At 44.2% G+C, this 22,532-nt stretch overlaps 1 protein-coding gene across 6 annotated transcripts in view; it reads left to right on the forward strand.

The window, feature by feature from the left end:
* Window positions 1-22,532, forward strand: part of FRMD4A (FERM domain containing 4A) — a gene marked incomplete at both ends in the record, with an annotated part of 535,058 nt that overhangs the window by 400,612 nt on the left and 111,914 nt on the right. For all 6 annotated transcript variants that reach the window (XM_084253889.1, XM_084253888.1, XM_084253890.1 and 3 more), the window contains one exon: window positions 9,212-9,304. In XM_084253889.1, the coding sequence (XP_084110015.1) occupies window positions 9,212-9,304 (93 nt within the window). The remainder of the gene's footprint in view (window positions 1-9,211; window positions 9,305-22,532) is intronic.

Below are 22,532 nucleotides of genomic sequence, written 5' to 3' on the forward strand. Positions count from 1 at the left end.
TGCACTTGCTGGCACGATCTTCCTGCGTGTCTACAGAGTGATGTTTGCAATACAAGTCAGAATATCTTTACTAGAATTTCAATCTCCTTAATATGTTGTTCCCAAAAGAGTAGAGTGAAAATGTGCCAGATTCTTAGATACAAAATAGCTATTCTAAACAAATATTTCACAATTTCCTGATCTCTGTGTACACATACACTGAATGCACGTGCATGCACACAGTCTCTCTCTCCCCTCTATATCCTTGGAACCGTAGGTGATTCCTACAATACTCGTATATCAACTAGTGGCTGGACAGAAAAGTACAGGGGAGGCCATGCCCCACTGATGTGCTTGCAGCAAGCTCAGAACAAGGACAGGAGGCGCCCACATTGTGAGCGGGAGAGGTGATCAGATGCATCCCCATGTGAATTCTCTTAGCCTCAGGGAAGTTCAGGTGGGCAGGGTGACAGGGTTTTGTCATGCCAATCAGGCCAGTGTGAGTAAAAGGAGGGATAAATTGCAACTGTCTTGGGCAAACTGGAACATAGTTCCATAGTTAAGGTAGTGACATTCCAGGTGGCTGTGTGATGAGGTTGCTGGCAGTGGGAGAAGTAACATTTTCCTCATAAAAGCAGGAGGAACAGGGTGGGCCAGTGGCCTTGGAGCCTGCAGGGTCTGAGCCAGAAGGAAGGAGGAGTGGGCGCCCCCTCCTATCCCTTCCTTCCCCACACACAAGGGTCCTGAGCCTGCAGGTGGAGCCCAGGATGCTGGACTGTTGCCTGCAGGGTGTGGCAGAAAGGAGCCAGCATAGTAGTAAGAAATGCTTTAAAACACATAAACATCGTGAACAACTACTTTTACAAATGCAGATGTTTTCTGCCCTTTCTCCTGAGAATCATTGCACACCCCCTAAATTTGCTGCCCAGACATTTTCCACTAATTAGAAGGAAACCAGAAGTTTCAATTAATCATATCCCCATTGTTCACATTTCCCAAGTACGTTTACTCTTCTACAAGAGCCTGTGAACTCTCGGTGAGTCCCAATTAGACTTCCCTTTTGAATAAACACGAATCAACAAATGAGTATGTTGTCCTGCGCCAAAGAGGAAGAAATATGCCTGCTGATTGTTTCAAATCACTACCCCAAGGGCACTGGCCAGAGGACTCAATTGAAAGGTAGTCTCTCTTCTCCCTGGAGAGATGAGCACAGGGAAACCACGTCACTGAAAGTGAGTGGGAGGGCACACTGCATGTCACTAGGCCATCCATAGATCCCTGCAACTCCAGTCTCGGCTTGCCTGTTCCAGGGCCAGCCAGGAGTGAGTGCATGTCCAGGTTGAAGGCATTCATACCTCCTTCAGTGGTGAAATTGGCAGCATGAGGGGCTCTGTGGCTGTGAATAAAGGGGATATGAGCCATTGCTGGTGTCATCCAGAGTCAGGGTGGCTGAGTGGCGGGCAGCCAGTTACAAAGCCTGGAAAAGAGACACAGCTGCAGAAGGTTCCTGAAAAAGAACTAACTGGCAGGTGGGCCTGACTCATGGGGGAAATGAGGAGTCAGGGGTCCAGAGGAAATCAGGAACCAGGACCTCCCAAGGACCAGGACCAGAAGACAGACAGAGGAGACGAGTCAGCTATGACTCAGGGCATAGTCAGCCATGGCCTGGCAACACCTGCCTCAACAGGTGTTCACTGGTGGCCTTTATGGTAATCTGAATGCTTCTCCTTTTCCTGGTAGAAAGGGAAGAATGAATGCTGGCACCCAAAATACAGGGCTGAGACTCAGAATAGGCTGGTGACCAGATGTCCCCCTAGCTCTCTATCTCTGCACCGCTGGACACTAACACAATTTTTTGCATAACCTTGGTTTCAGATTGTGTATGTGTATCATGATGTGTGGTGTGTGCGTGAGAGAGGGCGGGGGAGATTGATACAGGTACTACATTTTATCATAAAATGCACAAGTTTCATCCTTTATTATAGTCCGTGCGGCTGCACATGTATTTGCCTATTTCCTGATGCAAATCATACAAGACCAACACTTAGAAAGTGCCATGAACTATAAAATGTTGTTCAAGCATAAGATAGATATTACTGACAGCATTACTTCCAACAGAAGAATGTATGTCTCTTCGGCCATAGGTCACCAATGAGTCTCTCAATTGTAAATGCTGTTATAGGCTCTGGATGAGCCTGGAGAAAAGACACATAAAGCAGAATTTAGGAGGGAAAATTGGAAGTTCACTCAGCTCCTTCCTAAGTTGTATTCTTTAAAAAAGTGTCTAAATTCTTGATGCAAGACTATATCCAATGGTATGCATTGAGATCTATTCAGCAATTTTGCAGCATTGTAAGTAGCTCCACCTCTTTTTTTAATTTGATTTTTTTAACTTTTTATTTGGAAATAATTGGACTTATGAAAGAGTTGCAAAAATAGTATAGAGAGTTCCCATGTCCTTCACCCAGTTTCCCTAAATGTTAATAATCTTACAAACCATTTTGCACTTACCCAAACTAAGAAATTTACGTTGTGCTGTACCATTAACTAAATCATAGTCATTATTCAAATTTTACCAGTTTTCCCATAAATTTCTTTATCTGTCCCAGGAATTAATTACATTTAACCCCTTTAAAATTTTTTTATGATTTTTTTTTTTTTTGGCATAGAAGAACTGGGGGTGGGGTAGGCCACAGGTGCTGGGGAGTGGCAGAGTGGGGAGCAGAAAAGGCAGATCTATTGAAATATACTGCTGAGGGAAGCAGGAGGCAAGGTAGGAGAGGTCTACTGCGCCATTTGGGTCTGCTCCCTGGCCAGGGATTGGATCTCAGGCGGTAGCAGTGATAGCACTGAGACTTTAACTCCTAGGCCACCAGGGAGGCCCTAGCCCCTCTTCATTTTTAATAACTGTGCTCTAATAAAGATGGAACCAAGTTTGAAAATGAAATACCCTCTGCTTCCCTCTCTCCAGAAAGAAAAGCTGAGTTCACTCAAACTTTGAACATTTGGAACTGGTCATGTCAAGATGCTCTGCTTTCTAGACAGATTCTGGACAGCTAACTATTTGAGAACCAGTTGAGAAGTTCAGATTTACTGTTTCTATAAGCACAAATAATGTGATTGAGATTTTCATTTAGCAAATATTTGCATCAATCATTGAAGGAAAGGATTTTGTTTTAATATTTTATTTTTGAAATGCTTTCTATGCTATATTAACACCATGTTCTTGGTTTTCAGAGCCACGGTTCTGGCTGTACACAGGTTTCCCCTGCTTTCCAAAAGTAGAGCATTCCTATTTGGTATGCTTTCATTTGCTATTCTTTGGGGTCTGGTAACTTACAAAATTTTTCCATATAAATTAATAGCAATTATGTTCCCAGGCCCTAAAAATAACCTATCAAGTAATAACAAATAGGAATCTTCTTCTTTCAGATTATGGGGGAAACAAGTTTTAGTTATCTGCTTTATTCTCAGTCATAATTTTTGTTTCCTTTATTTGGGTTTTTAACAGCTTTATTGAGGCATAATTGATATACAAAATACTGAACATACTTATATATATAAGTTGATGAGTCTGGACTTACACACACACCCTTAAACCCCAAGTTTTTTATTTAATTTGTTCTCAGTTGTTGACAAAAGACTTAGAACCCAAAACTGTAAACTTTTAGACTATTTAGCAGAAGTAGTCAAACATACCCCAAGCTGAAGTAATGATTATCATAATGCTTGCATTTTAATTGAATTGTATGTCATAGTTTTGAGAACATTCATCAAATATTGTAAATGAGTATTTAATTTAAAAAAAAAAACCTTAAGAACTATTTAGAAAGTTGAGGGGAAAAGATATGAAACTTGTTTAGCTATTATTGCACATTTTAAAAAACAGATACAGTTAGAGTGTATTTTCACATAGTAATTTAAAAATGAGTAGTCCTTAGCCTCTTATTTAATCACACACCCCTTTGAAATTTGTTAAAAAGTTTACTCCTCACTGCCACAAAAGTTTACACACAAAGTAATTGTTGCTGAAATTTTAGAGGAACCCTGAAGCTAGAATTCTACTTTAAGAAAAATTAAGGATTTCTTTTAATCACATGGTATGTCTCAATTAATTGAATCATTTGATTGGGACTATTTGGGAGTGATTTTCCTGGATATATGAGGTTCAGAATGCCCGGATGCCGTGGTCCCAATGCCAGAGCAGCAGGGATAAACCTCCACTCTTCAGTGTCCTGAGTGCTTGTGGCTCTTGAATAAATAGAACTGTGCCTGGTCTTGGCCTGGGCAGCGTAAAGGGTCTAGTTGATTCCCAGTCTCAAGCTTATCTGCAATTTAAAAACAACAAAGTTGAAAAGCAATTTTCCAATTGCACAAGAAATAGCAACAACAATCAATTCTGGGAAAATAATTTATTTAGAAATAGGTTTGGGATTTCCATTCATTAAATGCCCCGAATCACCAGACTAAGGAGAAAATCGATGCCTCCAGCCTCTGTGGCTTGGATGTAAAACTGCTTCTGGTGATGTTCAGCATTCATGACCACCTCGGTGTCACTGCACCCACCGAGACTGACAAGTGTTGTGGCCACTCAGTGCTACCTTCTATGTGCTAACCAGAAACTTTCTGTGTACAGCTAAGAAAAATAGAAAACAATGGGAAAATCTGAGCAGGTGTTAGGGGTCCAGATTTCCTCCTGACTTTTCCATCCCACTTCGCATGGGACGTAGAGTGGCTCCAACCTGGGACTATGTGAACAGAGTGCATTCTCGTAGAATATGAAGATGTTTTAGTTAGGGTAGGAGACTTGTCTGTGCCAGATGGCAGAACTGACAACAGTATTGATCTTTGGGGCATATTTGAAGCTGAAATATTCGTTCTGTTAAGTGCTTATGTAGTCTCCACTGTTAACCAGCAGATATATGGCAATAAGTGAATTTTGAACTTTTTAATTTAGGAGGTAAGTAACAAGAGATAGTATAGCAGGTGCTGTAAAAGAAATTTTGAAACAGCCTTAAGAGAACATGGTAGAGCAAATAATTCCCCCATAAAATGCACAAAATTCAGTTGGACCAAATAGACCATGATTTAGTTGTCTATTCTCCCCAATTCTCTCTCTCTCTCTCTCTCTCTCTCTCTCTCTCTCTCTCTCTCTCTCCACTCACATACACTGACATTATTAAAGGCCACTATTTCAGTGTTTCTAGCTAAGTCAGTATCCTTGAGCACATGCATTTCTAATTTAAGGTTGCTAAATTACTAAACCTTCCATTTGATGAACTCCCTACCCACCCCTTCCATTCAGCATCATCTAGAAGAATTTTATACTTTTGTGGCTTTCTGTGGAAACTCATTCAATATGAAATAAGCTACTAAGAAAAAAAAACCTATAAAAGGCACAGGGTATCATTCTCCCCTGAGGATGAAGAAATTATCAGTTCAGACAGACATACCACATACCGCCTCCTTCCAGTAATTCTCTATAAACAAGGCTCTCCTTAAGGTCATCTCTATTAAAGGTGCCAATGCTTGAACCAAAAATCTATTTGTATTATATGTAGAAGCTAAAAGCAATCTGTTAAATAAATACATCCAATTTCTGTTGCCCGGAAGCAATTGCATATTTATTACTGACCCAACAGTTTGACCTACTGCCACCATAAACCAAATGAGTGTTATCTTGCCCAGTTTTAAAGATAGTTATCAGTCAAGCAAGAACAAAAATACTCTGAGTGTCTACTCGGGCAATTTTTTTATTGTTGGTTCTGTTATTGGCAAACGCACTGATGTGAATTCTCAAATGAAAAATCAATGAGTATAATGAAAGCCAATATAGCAGGCATATCTTAGTTAAACCATATAGAGAAAATGCTGCTTTTACGTCTTTGCTCCCCATTCCATACTAACTTGGGGGAGGGGGGAGTTTGAGAAAGGGACTTCATTTGGGGACTGAGTTGTGTTACAGAGGTATAATAAAATCCTTGATCCTTTAGGGTGTAGGGATCATGACTTTGAACCCAATACAAGGGGAAGAAAATATTTTAACTAGTTCAACTGCAGCTGACAGCAGTAGCCTCAGAGCCAGGGTTTCTACTTTACTTTTTCATCCATCTCTTAGCTTTTGCCCAAATATTGGGCACATAAATGGCATCAGGGATGAGTCACTGGTTGCCTCAGACTTCTCTTTGTTAGCAGCCTTCAGGGAGATATTTTTACAGGCACATTAGATAGAGGGAGAGATTTCCTTCCATCTGAGGACCCAGGAACTCCAGGTGTATGGAGTCCACCTGCCCAGGGCTCAGACCCTGTGTGTGTCCTGTCTGCCTTGCAGAACTGGGCTTTAGTTCAAATAGAGGAAGTGGAGAAAGGAAATTATCTCAGAGGTTAATTGTTCAACTCATTCTCTCTGCTGTGTGATCATTTTCTTACCTTCTAATGGCCTCATTGCTTGATAAATCCTAGACCAATATATGACTGGGAGCAAAGGAATTTGTTAAATAAATTCATTACTAGAATTCATTCTTTAAAAAAGTTTAATGTGGGGAATGAAATGATCTAGAGAAGGAGTCCACCTGTCTATTAACATGAATGAAGAACAGTGGGTACAGAACAGCCCCCAACAGATGGGTTTTCAGGTGATGCCCACTTCTGTGTCTCTTCATGCAGATGTCTCCGCTTAGAGGTTCGTCACCATGCAAATTATGGCCTCCAGAGACCCAAGTCATATTGCTAGCTCTCTGTGTGGTCAGTTATGTTGTGCCAGTAGGTGGGGTAAGGATGTCTCAGGCCTGGCCCTTGATAGATCTTGAGGGCACAGGTGGGATGCCCTAATCCCTGGCCCCTCTTTATCCCTTGAGTGCTGGATCAGAAAAAAACACCTGCTGTCTTGCACTATCAGTCTGTTTCTCTTTGGAGGATCATGTGAATGGTATTACTCCCAGAACTTTTATCAAGAATTATTTCAAGGCACAGATCACAATTTAAATCTACACAGCCATTATTGCTAGTGTGAGTTTTCTTAGATTCTTTATTTGTTTGGCATCCATTCAGGACAGTGCCAAACTAACAGCCAAAGTTGTTTACATCTTCCCTGTATTCCAGAGGCCATATTATGACCACCCCTGTACTAATTGTCACCTACCAAGCCAATATTCCCCATGCTCTTAACCCAGGGCCAGGTACCAAACAACTAGAGACAACTCGCTGTGCCTGAAAGTGCTGGAATTATTCAAACTAGCCAACCCCAAGATGTTTCCCTGCCTTGCCTTGCTTTCTCATAGAAACCCTAGGAAAAACTGGTCTCTGCTTTCTCCTTCTTCCTCTCTGCCTCATGACTGGCACTGGTGCTTCCCCTGTGGCCCTGCATTTTTGCACAGGGGGCCTCTCCTTTCCAGGGGAGCTGTGGATAACATTAATCTTTTCTTTCCGTGGCATTGACCTCTCCAAGTTGTCACTCAGTCACCATTATTCATACAATCAATGAGCAGATACTTTTGAGCAGTTAATAATTGCCAGGCACAGTGCTAAGTCCTGATCCCTTTATATTGCTGAAAACTTTAGTGGAAGGAATTTAAAAAGAAAACAAAAGAAATCATACTTAGTATAAAAGGTAAAAGTAAAAAAAAAGAAAACTTGCAACTTAGTTGGAGAGATAAGTCATATTTTTTAAAATAATGATTTGTCTGAGAATATGCCAAGGGCTTTTAGATAACCCAAGCTAGAAGCTCTGGAGGAATTTGAAATAAACACCAGAGTTAAGCAACCGAGGAAGGCTTCACTAAAAATAAGGCTTGAACTCAGTCTTGAACAATGGTGACATCCAGATAAAGAGGGTGGAGACTGTCCCAATTAGGAGAAACACTTGTGTTTCTCCAAGCAAGGTCCTGGTGAGAGCATGCCTGTGGCTGCAGCTGGAGGCTGAAAACTAAGAGAAGACCCAGGAGATGTGGAACATTTTCAAAGGCAGGAAAGGAGTGATTATAGTGTATTACTCCGTGAAAATTAGGTCTCCCATTTGTCTTAACACCGTCCTGTTAATCAAACACATACATACTTTCACCTTATGAAGCAGATCTCTCTTCCTGATGTAGAAAGTCTATTGGGGAAAGAAAGGGCACACAGAGTAGACCCCATGGATTGGGAGGAGCAGCAATAGAGGTGGCCCAGGAGGGTGCTAGGAGTCCAGAGGTTCTCCCACCCAGACTGGTATGTGGTGTGGTAGTGGGAAATTGTGTCATAAATAGCTTTCATGAGGTAAAATGGACTTTCAATAAACTGCAACTATTAAAGCATACAACTTTATAAGTTTTGACGTATGTCTACACCCCTGAAACCGACACCACCATTAAAATAATGAACACATCTATCACTCCCTAAAGTTTCCTCACACCCCTCTATAATCGCCCCCACCCCATTTACCTCCCTCCCAGGCAACCACCAGTCTGTTTTCTGCCACTGTAGATTAGTTTGCACTTTCTAGAATTTTATTTAAATGTAATGCAATCATTTATACATGGCTTCTTTCACTCTGCATAATTATTTTGAGATCCGTCCACGTTGCTGCGTATGTCCATTGCTCATTGTCTTTACGGCAGCATAGTATTCCATTATGTAACTATCAATATATCATAATTTATCCATCCTCCTGTTGATAAACATTTGGGTTTTTTCAAGCTTTGGGCTATTAGAACTAATGCATCTCTAAATATCTATGTGTAAAAGTGTTTGCATGGACATAGGCTTTTATATTTCTTGTGTCTATACCTGAGAGTAGAAAACTGGGTCATGTGGCAGGTGTAAGTTTGATTTTTCAAGAAATTGTGTATGATTCACTTTTCACTCCACCTGCTTCCAGCAAATGTTGTGATTGCAAACATGTTTCTAAATGTGTTTTGAGTCCTTCAGGGCAAAAGGCAGCAAAGAGTATGGTGGAGAGAACAAGAAAGGGAATAGAGTGCTTTTTCATTTTAGTGTACTCTAGGAAATGCAGAGCAGGTCTCAAACCCCTGACTTTCTGATTATCATTCTCCTCAGTTCACCTACTTACTAAGTCTCTTCCTGATGAGGCTCTATTCCTCAGATAATTCCTTTGGATTCTTCAAATATTAGAAATTTAATGGTGAGCAAAAACCCACATCTGTGATCTAGCACATTCTGAGATACATACACGCATTTGTTGCAAGAAACATCTGCAAAATCCAAACCCCTAACCAACTTGTCCCTCTTTTCTCAGGGGACACTTGAACTGGCTCCAGCTAGACCGAAGAGTATTGGAACATGACTTCCCCAAGAAGTCGGGCCCGGTGGTTTTATACTTTTGTGTCAGGTATGTATACCTGGTGTCCACCCTTTTGCTTCTTTTTTCATTTCTCAGAAAAGTCTGAGAGAGCAGAGTGGTTAAAGGAAAGGGACCAAAAAATTCTGTCTTGGTTCATTGCCAGTGACAGAGCATGGCGTTGAGCTATGTTCCCAGCAGATGTGGACGCAGGAGTGAATGAGTCGGGCTCGTCCCCACGTTCACAAACATGGCTGTTCTCGCGCATTGGGATGCTGGTCTGGAGTGACATCCAGAGCCTTTTTCTTTTTGTAGGAAATGGGTATATATTTCACATTAAACTGAATGTCTCGTAGCAACACAATTCCTTCGGTTATCTTTTTTTTTTAAAGACTTATTTATTTATACATACAAGAATTGGAGAACAGGCCAGAGGTGCGGGAGAAGGTAAGAAGATTCACCAGAGACAGAGTGGGGAACAGAACAGGCAGATCTACTGAAATACACTGCTGAGGGGAACAGCAGGCCAGACAGGAGAGGTCTGCTGCACCATGTGTGTCACCTCCCTGGCTAAGGATAAAACTTGCGCTGCAGTGTCTGCGGATAGCTTCACAGTGCTGTGCTTAACCCCTTGTGCCACCAGGGAGGTGCCCCCCTTGGGTTATCTTTTGGTGGCCATTTGAAGCTACAGAACAAATGTTTATATATCCTTTTCTTTGGTCACAAGTGCCATTGACCTCCTGAGATTTGCCTATTTTATCCCAAATAAGAATAGTTGAAACCCACAGATCAGTATTTTTCCCACAAGGGTGGATATATTATAGTTTGATAAAATACCAGCAACAATGGGCATTTTTTGTTTACTGATCTAATACAACATTTGCAACAATCTGAAGAGGTCAGCCAGATTCAGCCCTTTGGTTTGCAGAAGATTGTATGAAACCAGAGGGCTCATCTCATGGGTTCAGGGGCAAAGTACAAATGATGGCAGGGTACACGCCTGAGCCCCCAGATCCAGCAGCTCCGGAGAACCCGATCTGTGGAGCCGCCAGGCTGTTTCTGTCCAGACCTTTCTTGCAGCACAATTATAGAACCATTTCGGTCTGACTATACCAGTCTTCCTAGACACTACCACTTCCCCCAAGCATAGACGCTTTCTTTTCAAATGCATTAGCAGGAATTCAAGAGTGAAATAACAGGTTTAAAGTTCACCTCTTCCGGGCCTTCCTGGTGGCACAAGGGGTTAAGCACCACACTATGAAGCAATAGCAGCCTCTGGAGCACGAGTTTGATCCCTGGTCGGCCAGGGAGCAACCCACATGGCACAGCAGACTTCTCCTGTCTCACCTGCTGCTCCCCTCAGCAGTGTATTTCAGTCATTCTGCCTGTTCTGTTCCCCACTCTGTCTCTGGTGGATCCTTTCACCCCCCACACCTCCTGCCTGTACCCCAGTTCTTGTATGTATAAATAAATAAATCTTTAAAAAAAATAAAGTTCACCTCTTCCTACAGAGCACACCCCAGAATACAGTTTCAGATGCGACCAATCTGATCTCACAGAAAGCAGCAGATTAACCTAAAATCCGAGTTCAAGGGCCTGTTTAACGGGCTGAAGTTTGTATCTTTCCCTCAGCTGACAGAGTAAATTTAAACTTGCATTTAATGCCTTTTTGATTTGTTTAACAGCTGCGAACATATCAGAGCTAATCTTCACCATTTCCATTACTTATGGGCAAGATTTCAATGTCATACTCCCTGTAATGGTGTTTCTATTTTCTCAGATAAATAGAAAAGTAACCCTATAAATCAAAGGGTAAGAATTCCCCAGGAGAGGGCAACATCATTAGGGGAGACAAGCTGACTTTAAGCTGTTCATGAACCTGGAATTGAAGGGGGCTGAGCAGGTTGTACCCTCCTTCCCAGTGTGTTTCACCAACATTCACCAAAAAGATTTGCATCTTGGGTATTTTCTCCAAGCATCTGTTGTGAGCTGATTTATTTGTGGGTTTGGGGAACCAAGTCTCGGTGGAAATCTTGGGGTATCCTGAGATTTCCCCATCAAAGTGTTTGTCTTGAGGATGTGCAGGTGGTTCCTAATCCCTCCAAGCCGACTTCTCTCCCAAGCTGGGTACATAAAGACAGCTGCAGAGCTAGGTCTGGGGGTGGAGACTGAACATCAGTGACCCTTCTGCCTCCCCATCCCGTTTTCCTAGTTGTCCACAGCAGACACCTCACAGAGCACGCCTTAGGAAAACCCCAGATCCACCTTTGGGGAGGGATACTGGACAGGGCACCACCACAAGCAGAATTAGTTCCTATCACAAAAGCTGATCTTTTGTTTTGTTTTTCTTTTATTTTTCTTTATATATATTTTATATCACTATTAATTTTTAAGCAATATTTGCTTCCCCCCACCCCCTCAGGTGTAGTCCCCATAGAGTTTCCTTCCCCAATGCACCTGTGCACCATCACCTCAGTCCACTGGGCTCCTCCCTCCCTCCCTCCGATCCCTCTCCCTCCTCCCCTGCAGGATGTCTCTGGTTTATAATTGTCTGTTTGTTTTGTTTTGACAAAAGCTGATCTTTCTGAAGATCATCAGGTTCCTATTTCCACTTACCTCCTGGTCCCCCGAGTACTTCATACCCTATAGGCCCAAAGCCAGATTCATCCCCACCCCCCAAATCTTCTGTGGTCACGTCAAATCTATGACATCAGTAACCACACAGACTTTATATTTGGAAATCTTTCCCTCTTTCTTCTTCCTCAAATTCTTATGTGCATTAATTCTCTACTGCTCCTTCACCCAAATCTCACTGCCTGTTCCTCTCCTCTTTATTACCCAGACTTAGGGTCTCATTTTCTGTTACTTAAACTATTGCACTGACCGTGGAGGATCCTGGTTGCCGAGACCCCCACACTTCTGAGTCCCCTAGCTGAGCAGCCCATCACACAACACCAATAGTTTGTTGTCTCTGAAAGAGGGAGCAGACTCTCCCACATAGGTGAATTCTGCACTTTCACCTTGATTTTTAACCTAGGAAGAATCTCCAGTTTATCATCCCATGCCTTTCTGAGATACATGCTGTTTCCTCCAAAGGGAAGTAAGTTATCTTCATAAGAATTTAGAACTTGGAAAATGCTGGGGTCCATCAAAGAACCCATGTCCAGCCAGGTACTTTTCCTGCATACATACCCTTGACCTTTATGAACAAGAGAGTGGTCTGCCCGAACAACCTCGTCTAGCCATCCATTGCACATGAATACCTTGACACAGTCTGAGCGTCCAGCCTCTCCTAGGCTTTCTCCTTTCATCTATATACTGTGTAAACTTAGCCTTCATGCATAAAGAGAATCAAAACCAAATGATAAAAGAGACCGTGGAAAAGATGAGCAGCCTTAAGCCAAGATTTAGGAATTCATAGAGTGGAAATATTAACCCGTACCACTAAGAACCTAAGTTTGGGCTGCCATCCCAGCATGGCTGGTTATTTGACATTTATATATCCTTTCACAAAATGTATATTCAAAACATCTGTGAGAGTGAGGGCAAAATTATCGCTTCCATTCAACCGATAAGCAAAAATGAGAACCAAATTATTTTAAGTGATGTGAATTTGATCTCATAGAATTCTGCTGCAGCCTCTAAGCCAGAGAGAGTTCTTTAATAAACACTTATTTCCACCCCGACATCAAGCTGCAGGACATTCTCAGAATGGCAGCACAGAGGACAAAGAACTTGCCTTCATTGATCTGTAATTTAGCCTGAAAGGGACCAGGCCCCTCCAACTCATCAGTCAAATCACCAGGAATATCACACTGACTTCAGGGTTTAAATAATTATCTAAAAAGGTAAAAGGTTGGAGAGAAGGGAACTATCCATTTTTAAGCACCTGTCCATTAATAAGGATGAGTGTTAATCTTTACAACAACCCTTGAAGTACATACTGCTCCTAATTAAATAAATAAGGGTGTGGCGGCCCAAGGTGGCCAGGTGGAATCCCCCCCCCCCAACCCGGCACAGCTAGTAAGTTGCTGTATCTGTTCCATTAGATCTGACTCCAAACTCAGTCCCTTCCCCTCCACCACGCTGCCTCCCTCTCACAGGTGAGAAGCTACTCTGCTGCTGTATTATCAGAGAGTCCTTGGTTCCCTGTGCAGGCAGGGCCAGAGGCACGGAGATCAGGTCCCCACCTTTTTCCACACATGGCCACATCTGCAGAAACTCACCCATTTTCAAATACAGTTCAGGACAGCCGTGGGTCAGCCTCCAGGCAGACACTCAAGTGCTAACATTCCCTAACTTGGCACTCCGCTGGCAGAGCGCCCCCTGCAGGAGCAAGCTGCAGCCACCAAGCTGAGCTGTTGTAAATTACACTTGGGGTGAGGAAGGGGCATCGTGGTAAAGCAGGAGTCCTCCGAAGCTGAACTCTATGCTGTTAGTCCTGCTGAAGAGCATCTTGCCCTTCCCTGACAGAAGCAAACAGCAGTGTTCTTCCCTGACTGTGCTCTTTCCACAAAATGCACTCAGCACATACACATAGAGCATACACAACTCATAAACACTCTGCACACAACAAACAAAAATGCACACACCACATACACCACACCACATACTCACATGAAATGCATACAGCACACACAGCTCACAGATACAACACACAGAACTCAGACACAACACACGCAAATATGTTCACATATATCATACACACAGATACACACAAATTTTATGTGACACTTATACGCACAACACACACAACTTAAAGAATACACACAAAAATGCATGCTACAGGGCCTCCCCGGTGGCGCAGCGGTTGAGCACTGGATTGCGAAGCTGCCAGCAGCCTCTGCAGCTCCGGTTCAATCCCTGGCCACCGTGTGAGGGTCCCACATGGCGCGCAGACCTCTCCTGCCGCCCGCTGCTCCCCTCAGCAGTGTACTTCGGTCCTTCTGCCTGCTCTGCTCTCCGCTCTGACTCTGGTAAATCCTCTCACCCTCCTGTGCTTCTGACTGTACCCAGTGCTTGCATAAATAAATAAATAAAGCTTTAAAAAAAATGCATGCTACACATATACCACATACTGTGCACATGTGCACACCCCCGCCCCATAGTGTTGGGTCAGTCCAGTCACAATCTCAGTCTCATACACATCATCAATACTTCTAGCCAGTTGTGATGGCTGAGCCGTCTGGGTGCTCTGCTTTGCCCACATTGGCTTTCCTCCCTGCCACAGACTCCAAATCAGAGACTTACCCCTTTTGCTCTGAGGTGACATTGCTGATGAGTTTGCAAAGAAAATGAAAACTGGGCCTCCCCTGGTGGCTCAGCAGTTGAGCACTGGGTTGCGAAGCTGCCCACAGCCTCTGCAGCACCCGTTCAATCCCCAGGCGAGGGTCCCACATGGCACGCAGACCTCTCCTGCCACCCGCTGCTCCCCTCAGCAGTGTACTTCGTCAGTCTGCCTGTTCTACTTTCTGCTCTGGCGAATTCTCTCACCCTCCGGTGCTTCTGACTGTACCCAGTGCTTGTATAAATGAATAAATAAATCTTTAAAAAAAAAAGAAAGAAAAGAAAATGAAAACTAACATGCATGACCTTCATCCATCTCCTGTTTCCTTACCCTCAGACTTGATTATATCTGCCTCATCTTCGTGGCCTTGCTGCCAGCCACCACATGCACACACACTCCGCAGAGGAAGAGCGACCCTCAGCCTGTCATCCAAGGCTAGTGGATCCATGTTACTCCAACTCCAGGCCTTGTGCCACCTCTCGGAGAGTTTGTCCTCTCTCCTCTGCTTCTCCACGGCTCCCTTCCCTCCACGACCACCTCTCTCCCACCTCAGCCAAAAACAAGCCTTCCCTTTACTTGATCCTGACACAGCAGCTCCCTTTTGCTCCCCTCTGTTCACAGCAGGGGCTCAGAAATGTGCACTGTTTCCTCCCAGGTTCCCTCAGCTCACCTTGACATCACCCTTTGGTCACTGTCCCCAAGTTTACTGCCTCTTCTGGGGCCCCTCCTTCTTTGAGACTAGCACCACCTATCCAGCTCCCAAGCCAGAAACGGGGGTCAACCCTGACATCACCTGCCCTCTCCCACCTGTTCCCTTCTCTTTCCGAATCTATCGCATTTCTTTTTTTTTTTTAATTATTTTTTTTTTATAGAGGCATGCTTTATTTATTTATTTGCCTGTTTGTTTGTTTTGTCTATACATGCACTGGGTACAGTCAGAAGCGCGGGAGGGCGAGAGAATTCACCAGAGCCAGAGCGGGGAGCAGAGCAGGCAGAAGGACCGAAGTACACCGCTGAGGGGAGCAGCGGGCGGCAGGAGAGGTCTGCGCGCCATGTGGGACCCTCCTCCAGTGGCCGGGGAGCAGCCGGGGATCGAACCGGCGCCGTAGAGGCTGCGGGCAGCTTCGCAACCCAGCGCTCAACCGCTGCGCCACCGGGGAGGCCCTCTATCGCATTTCTGCATCCTAAATAATTCTTACCCCCACCCCTTGCTCCCACAAGTACCCCCTTGGCTGAAACTAAGATCTCCATTAAACCTCTCCTGGTCTTGAGATCTGCTCATTCATCTTCTCATCTGGTGCCAGCCCCTTCCAATCTGTCCTGTATGTTGCCCCTGAACATCTTTCTTCTAGAATTCTCACATGATCCCCTACTCATATTTATTTCCAGTTTCCCATGCTGAGGATATCTTCGCCATGTCCTGTATGTTCTGGCTTCTGAATCACTGTCCAACCTGCCCCTCCCCACTCCCTGCCCCTCACGTACATACAAGCAGCCGGTGACACAGGGTGTGACCAAGATCACGTTCAACTACAGGACGCAAGCCCCACCGAATTAGAGAACAGTTACCTCTTGATAGTGTTCACCAGGCAAACTTAAGTCATAGGTCAGGAAAAAAATGGAAGGAAAATATGCCCCCAGGCCAGGGAAGTCTCTCTGTCTTTTTATAGATACACGTTTTGCTCAGAAGGATTCCTCCATGTCTGAGCTCTTCAGGCAAGTGTCCCTGCAGCCCTGGACAGCCACAGGGTTTGTAGGAAAATAAATAGAGATTAGAGTCATCTCTTCAAACTTAGAGCTTCACAAACAAGAAACTGAAGAGAGCAACTGAAGCGAAGGAGAGGCAATGCCAGGCTGCTTTCATCTGGAGAGGGCTTTCCACGGGCCAGTCACGACCCGCTGGCAGTGCCTTTCCTGGCTGACTAGGACTGCAGAAATTCCTGTTTCCTGTCACAGTGTGAGGAGGGTGGCTCCAAAACGAGGTACATGCCTTCCAGAAGTTGTTGGATCTCAACTGGATGTTCCATTTAAGATTTCTGTGCCACTGAAATTTGTGACATTTGTGTTGATTACACAATGAAATCGCTGGTCCATTTAATTAACATTTGTTCTAAATATTCAGTGATTCACTAGTGTCAAGGAGTAGATGTGAGAAGAAAGAGCAGGAGCAGGGGCCGGAGGAGGAATCTGGCCGATGGTAATGATTGCACAGTCCACGCTGCTGCTATCTGAGGCTTCCACCTTTAAAGAAGGAACGAGATGGGCCTCCCTGGTGGCGCAGTGGTTGAGCACTGGGCTGCAAAGCTGCCCGCAGCCTCTGCAGCACCGGTTCCATCCCTGGCCCCTGGTGAGGGTCCCACATGGCGCACAGACCTCTCCTGATGTGCCCGCTGCTCCCCTTAGCAGTGTATTTCGTCAGTCTGCCTGTTCTGTTCCCCGCTCTTTTTCTGGTGAATCCTCTCACCCTCCCGAGCATCTGGACGAGACTCCCAAGGCGTCAGAACCCCTTGAGTATCAGTAGGCTCAAACATATAACATAGCACGTAGAGCTGTTCCTCTTTAAGAGCTTCAGAGCGTCTGATAAAATATGACCCCCTCAGGTGGGGGTCATCATGGCAGCTGGGTGTGGACCTCAAGGAACTCCCTGAGCAAGGTGTGCCTGCAGCCTAGGGCACCTCTCCTTGACTCAGAAAGAAGCCGTGAGATGCAGTCCTGCTAATAACTGTGCTGAAGAACTTGATTTAAGATACAGGTTTTGTGTAGTTCAGGTGTGGTGAGGCCAAGAGATGAGGAGCTGAAAAGATGATTGGAGAGGAGGAGATGAAATGATGAACTGAAAAGACAGTTCCCAGGAGGAGGGGGCGTGCCACACCATGCAGGGCACAGCACTGGTGGGTCAGGAGGCACGGTGGTGGGAGGAGGTGTGGGTAAGAGCCTTTGCTCTGTGGCTTCTGCAAGAAGGAAAAAGTAAGACCGGGTAAGCAGACGTAGGGTTGACTCAGAATAATTTCACTGAACTTTAAGGCAGAGGGACTCACCTGAGTTGCCTGACTCCTGGCCTTGGGATAGTTAGGGCAGGTAGGCCATGTCTGGAGGGGAGGAGTCCACAGAGGTGGGGAAGGGAGTCTGCCAGCATTGGATGGGTTGGTCCCCACAGGAAAGCCGTGCTCACAGGTGAGTCCTTAAATAACGCTAGGAACTGGCTAACTCTGGCAGGGCAGTCTCTCCAGCCAGCAAGGCCCCAAGATGTCAAAGCATTAGAAACCCAATAGAGAAGCAGGCTTAGAATTATCCATGCAGACCCTCTCAGTCTAAGAGAAATCGTTGCATTGGCTTTCCCAGAGGCCTGGAATATTCTTTGTGAAGGAGTCTTTGAGAAAGACCTGGGGAACCACCAGCAGCTCTGGTGGTTAAGGAAATGCAACATCGCCACCTACTGCCTAAAAGGAGGACCTTCAGCATGGCTCTCCTGAAAATCATAAACAGAATTGGGTTTTGTTTTTTTTTTAATTTCAACTTTGAACTCAAATCATCAACATTCCCCATTCCCCCAGAAGCCTCTCCCTCCAGTGCTCCCATGCAGCACATCACCTCCATGTGCAGATTGAGACGTCTGAGGTCTGCTTTTCTCTAGGCATTTTTGACTCCCCAGTTCCCTAGTGCAGATGGAAAGTTCAAGATCAGATGAAATATTCAAGGTTACAGAACAACAAATGACAGGCCTGAAACTCACAGGGCTTTCCAGGCTGTGTCTTGGTGATAAAGGTTAACAGGAAACTGCTTTCTAGTTTCTGTCAAAAGGAGGGGATTTTTTTCCCATCCATCTCAGAACACACTTGTTATTTGCTCTACCTCCTGCATCTTGTACAGCCAGACAGCACAGAACTCGGTGGAAATGAATAATGTTGCCAAAGACATCGGATCTGCCCTCTCCTTTCAGTTTTCTATGACTTGCAAGTTGAAAAGGAAGGTTTTCTTAGACCATTGAGGAGAAAGCTGGGAGGAGGGGGCAGGATGACTTCTCTCCTTTGTGCCCCAGAATTAAAACAACTGCAGTGAAGACATAGGATGTTGCTTAGAGATTTAAGTTACTTCAGCCCCAGCAGACTTAGAACTATTATCGTGTAATCAGTCGCTCTCACTGTCACCGAGAAGCCCCCGCTGTTACTCTGGTTTAAGGTTCAAGGTAATGGGCAGCTTTGTTGTAACAGCTTCCCACACGTGAGGGACAGGGGAACGAGACTCTCTAACCTGGAATTTCCTGGCATTGGGAAATCATTCCTCATTTCTTGCCCCTCCTGCATTGTTTTTATTGCCTGGCTCCCTGTCCAGCAGGGACTCCTGCCAGTTGACCATGACCTTCATGCACAGATGCTTGCTAAGCTCATGTTTGTAGCCAGCCTGGACTGGTGCTGGAGGCAGGAGTGAGGGTCATGTGGCCTGGTCCTCAAGGGGTTAGCAGCCTTATAATACAATGTGCCAAAAATAGAAAATCACAGCAGGGGCAGGGCAGGGGGGGAGACCATAAGCAGAGGGATACTCAGAGAGCCTGGAGAGGCACTCCCTTGAGGGGACATTCATTGGGGTCAGTGAACAACCTCTATGTGAGGGCCCAAGTGAGGGCCAAAGGGAGCTGGAGTTGGTGTGTGGAGGAGGATCGCTTAAGGCAGGAAAGGAATAGTGTGAACAATGACATAAAGGCAAGATTCATCTATAATAGGGGCCTCCCTGGTGGCGCAAGGGGTTAAGCACAGCTATCAATTCCCAGCCAACCAGGGAGCAACCCACATGGCGCAGCAGACCTCTCCTGTCTTGCCCGCCGCTCCCCTCAGCAGTGTATTTCAGTCAGTCTGCCTGTTCTGCTCCCCACTCTGTCTCTGGTGAATCCTCTCACACCCCCTCCGCACCTTGGGCCTGTACCCCAGTTCTTGTATGCATAAATAAATAAATCTTAAAAAAAAAGTTTCCTCTATAATAGGCCACACCTGCACATCTCCCTGGTGTGCTAGCTTGCTTTCTTCAGAAGTAGAACAGGAACCACATCTTTGTCATCCTTTCCCTCCCCTGCCCTCTGTCCCTTCTCTTCCCCTCCCTCTACCTGTCCTCCTCCCTCCCCCTGCCCTTCTCCTCTCTCTCTATTTCTCTTCTCCCCTTCCCCACGCCCTCCCCCTCCCTCCCTGCCTGCTTCTACTTATTTTGCTTTTCTGACTACCTCTTGCCAAAGCCCTTTACAACAAGTGTAAATTTCTAAATGAAATCAACTTAACTTATTTTGCTTTGAGATGTAGCTCTAGCACAGCATTTCAATTCCATTATTAGTGAACCGCAAGTTGTCTATGTTTACAGTACCTCTGGGACTGCTGCATGGAGACTGTGCGATGAACACCTTTGTCTTTTGGGTTTTTTTTTTTTTTTTCTTTTCAAAAAGTTGTAGTTTAATCATCCAGAAAACAGTCGTTGAAAGTGTTACATAAGGGCCTCCCCAGTGGCGCAGCGGTTGAGCACTGAGTTGCAAAGCTGCCCGCAGCCTCTGCAGCGCTGGTTCAATCCACATGGTGCGCAGACCTCTCGTGCCGCCTGCCCGCTGCTCCCCTCAGCAGTGTACTTCGTCACTCTGCCTGTTCTGCTCCCTGCTCTGGCTCTGGTGAATTCTCTCACCCTCCCACACTTCTAACTGTACCCAGTGCTTGTATAAATAAATACATAAATCTTAAAAAAAATTATGTAAAACTCCATATTTACCATATGTATAGGACTGATATAATTCATTGTCTTACCAATGTATTTCAATTGATTATTTTTCTCATAGTTAATATTTTTCTTCAGAAACAGAATATTTTAACATTGACATCACTTCAGTTTCTTCCAATGTTTTACTTTTTCCTTCTCCAAAATGGATTTTTTGGTGGCCTTTGCCAAACTCTGGAGAAGGCTTTTGCACCCACCAGGGTAGAGTCCACATTGTCACAGATTGACTTAAATCAGTTATTCAGTATTTTCTCCTTAAATATTTCAGCTATTGACATGTTTTTTTTTTAATTTTACATCATTTTTAATTTTTGCACAATATATTCATTTTTATCTTGGTTATAGACCCCATACAATTCCCATTTCCCCCCCCCCGCTTTGATCCTACTCCCTCTTCCCCTCCTCCTGTAGTATATCTCTGGTTTATAGTTGCTTGTTGATTTTGATTTTTACTTTATTATGATTAGTCTTTTTCCTGGTCCCTTATTTAGGTTTTCTAAATTCCTGCTATGAGTGAGACCATCCAGTATTTTTCTTTTTCTTTCTGGCTTATTTCACTGAGCATGATCCCTTCCAGCTCCATCCTGTGTTGCTGCAAATTGCATGAGTTTATCTTTCTTAATTGCTGAATAATATTCCATTGTGTATATGTGTCACATCTTCTTGATCAAGTCATTATTTTTTTAAGGTGGTAGGTTATTTTTATTTATTTGTTTGTTTGTTTATTTATTTATTTTAGTCATCTATTTTGAAGGCCTTTGTAACCTAAAATAAGTGTGACCTCAAAAGTGGGAGGCAGGCGCTTTGTTTGGTTGTGAAGGGGGTGGGTGATAGAGATCAACCAGCCTACACAGTCCTAGGCTTCCCAAGGAGGACCAGACTGTACTTTGCAAAATTCCTGTAGTCTCTCAAGTGATAATTGTGCTATATCTGTTACTTGAAAATATCTCCTAATATCTCAAGTTACTCCATATTCACTCACAAATTTAAATGAGCTGGTATTGTGAAAACAGCCTCCGCATACACTGGAAAATAATACAAGATAGTATTTAGTCTGCAGATTAGAGCTTGCAAACTGGTGGGGGATAGGCTTGACTTAACCTACAGACATGTTTCCTTTGCTTTAACATGCTGGTTTGTTGTTTTTGATATTATTGCTGTGTTACTTTGTTTTAATCTGAATTAGTTTCCAGTATTCAAAAGCTACTAGATTTCTTAGGCGGAGATCCAGAGTCCCACTGCCTGGTTTTAGACTGGAAAATAGAAGCACGGGGAGATGAGGTGATTTGCCCTAAACCACATCGAGCTGGGACCAGCTCACTAGTCTCCACTTCCTGCCCAGGATTCTTTCCATCACATTGAAATGCTGTTCCAGAACCTTCGTATTGTGGCTTTTCATTTCTCCCTCTGCACAGCTGCTCCCGTGGTTACCCAGGTTCTACCTGGTGTCCAGCATCCTCCCTGGGTTGTTCCTTGGAACCGTCTGCCCCTCTGAGGCTCTGCACATCAAGCTTTTCCTCTCCCCTCTCATTACAACTCTTAATTCCTTAGTGCAGTGGATTTTTAGACAAGTACAAGTACTTTATCTAATTAAAGAATTTAATAAACTCCAAAGTCAATGCTTAAAGGCACATTGAATGTAAACTAAAATAATTTCAGCATGTTTCATCTTAAAAAAATCTATAAACTCCATCTGGATAAAAATTCAATTCTCATTTGGCTTAATATGCATTAGAACTGATATTTCTCAGTGTTAAGAACCCTTACTCCAGCTCTCTGGTTTTGCAGAAATCAAATCATACATCGGTACCTTCAGGAAGATATGAAGTAACCATGGCAAGAGGAATCGGACCCCCTCATTCAATTTAGCAGGAGAAATTATCTTTAAAAATCCATCTCACCAAACCAAAACCAACCCCTAGAAGTCTGAGTTCAGAACTGAGGCTACCAGAGAGGGAGGGGGCCAGTGGACCACAGTGGAAGAGTAATGGTGTTTTGGTCATGGGTGGGGTGTGTGACATACATTTAAAGAGGTGTGAACCTGTACCCCTAAAACACATACAATATTGTAAAACATTACCTCAAAAATGATTACTAACAAAGAAAGAAAGAAAGAAAGAGAGAGAGAGAGAGAGAGAGAGAGAGAGAGAGAGAGAGAGAGAGAGAGAGAGAAAGAAAGAAAGAAAGAAAGAAAGAAAGAAAGAAAGAAAGAAAGAAAGAAAGAAAGAAAGAAAGAAAGAAAGA

The sequence above is a fragment of the Talpa europaea genome (genome assembly GCF_964194135.1).
Source record: "Talpa europaea genome assembly, chromosome: 14".
Lineage (NCBI taxonomy): Eukaryota > Metazoa > Chordata > Mammalia > Eulipotyphla > Talpidae > Talpa > Talpa europaea.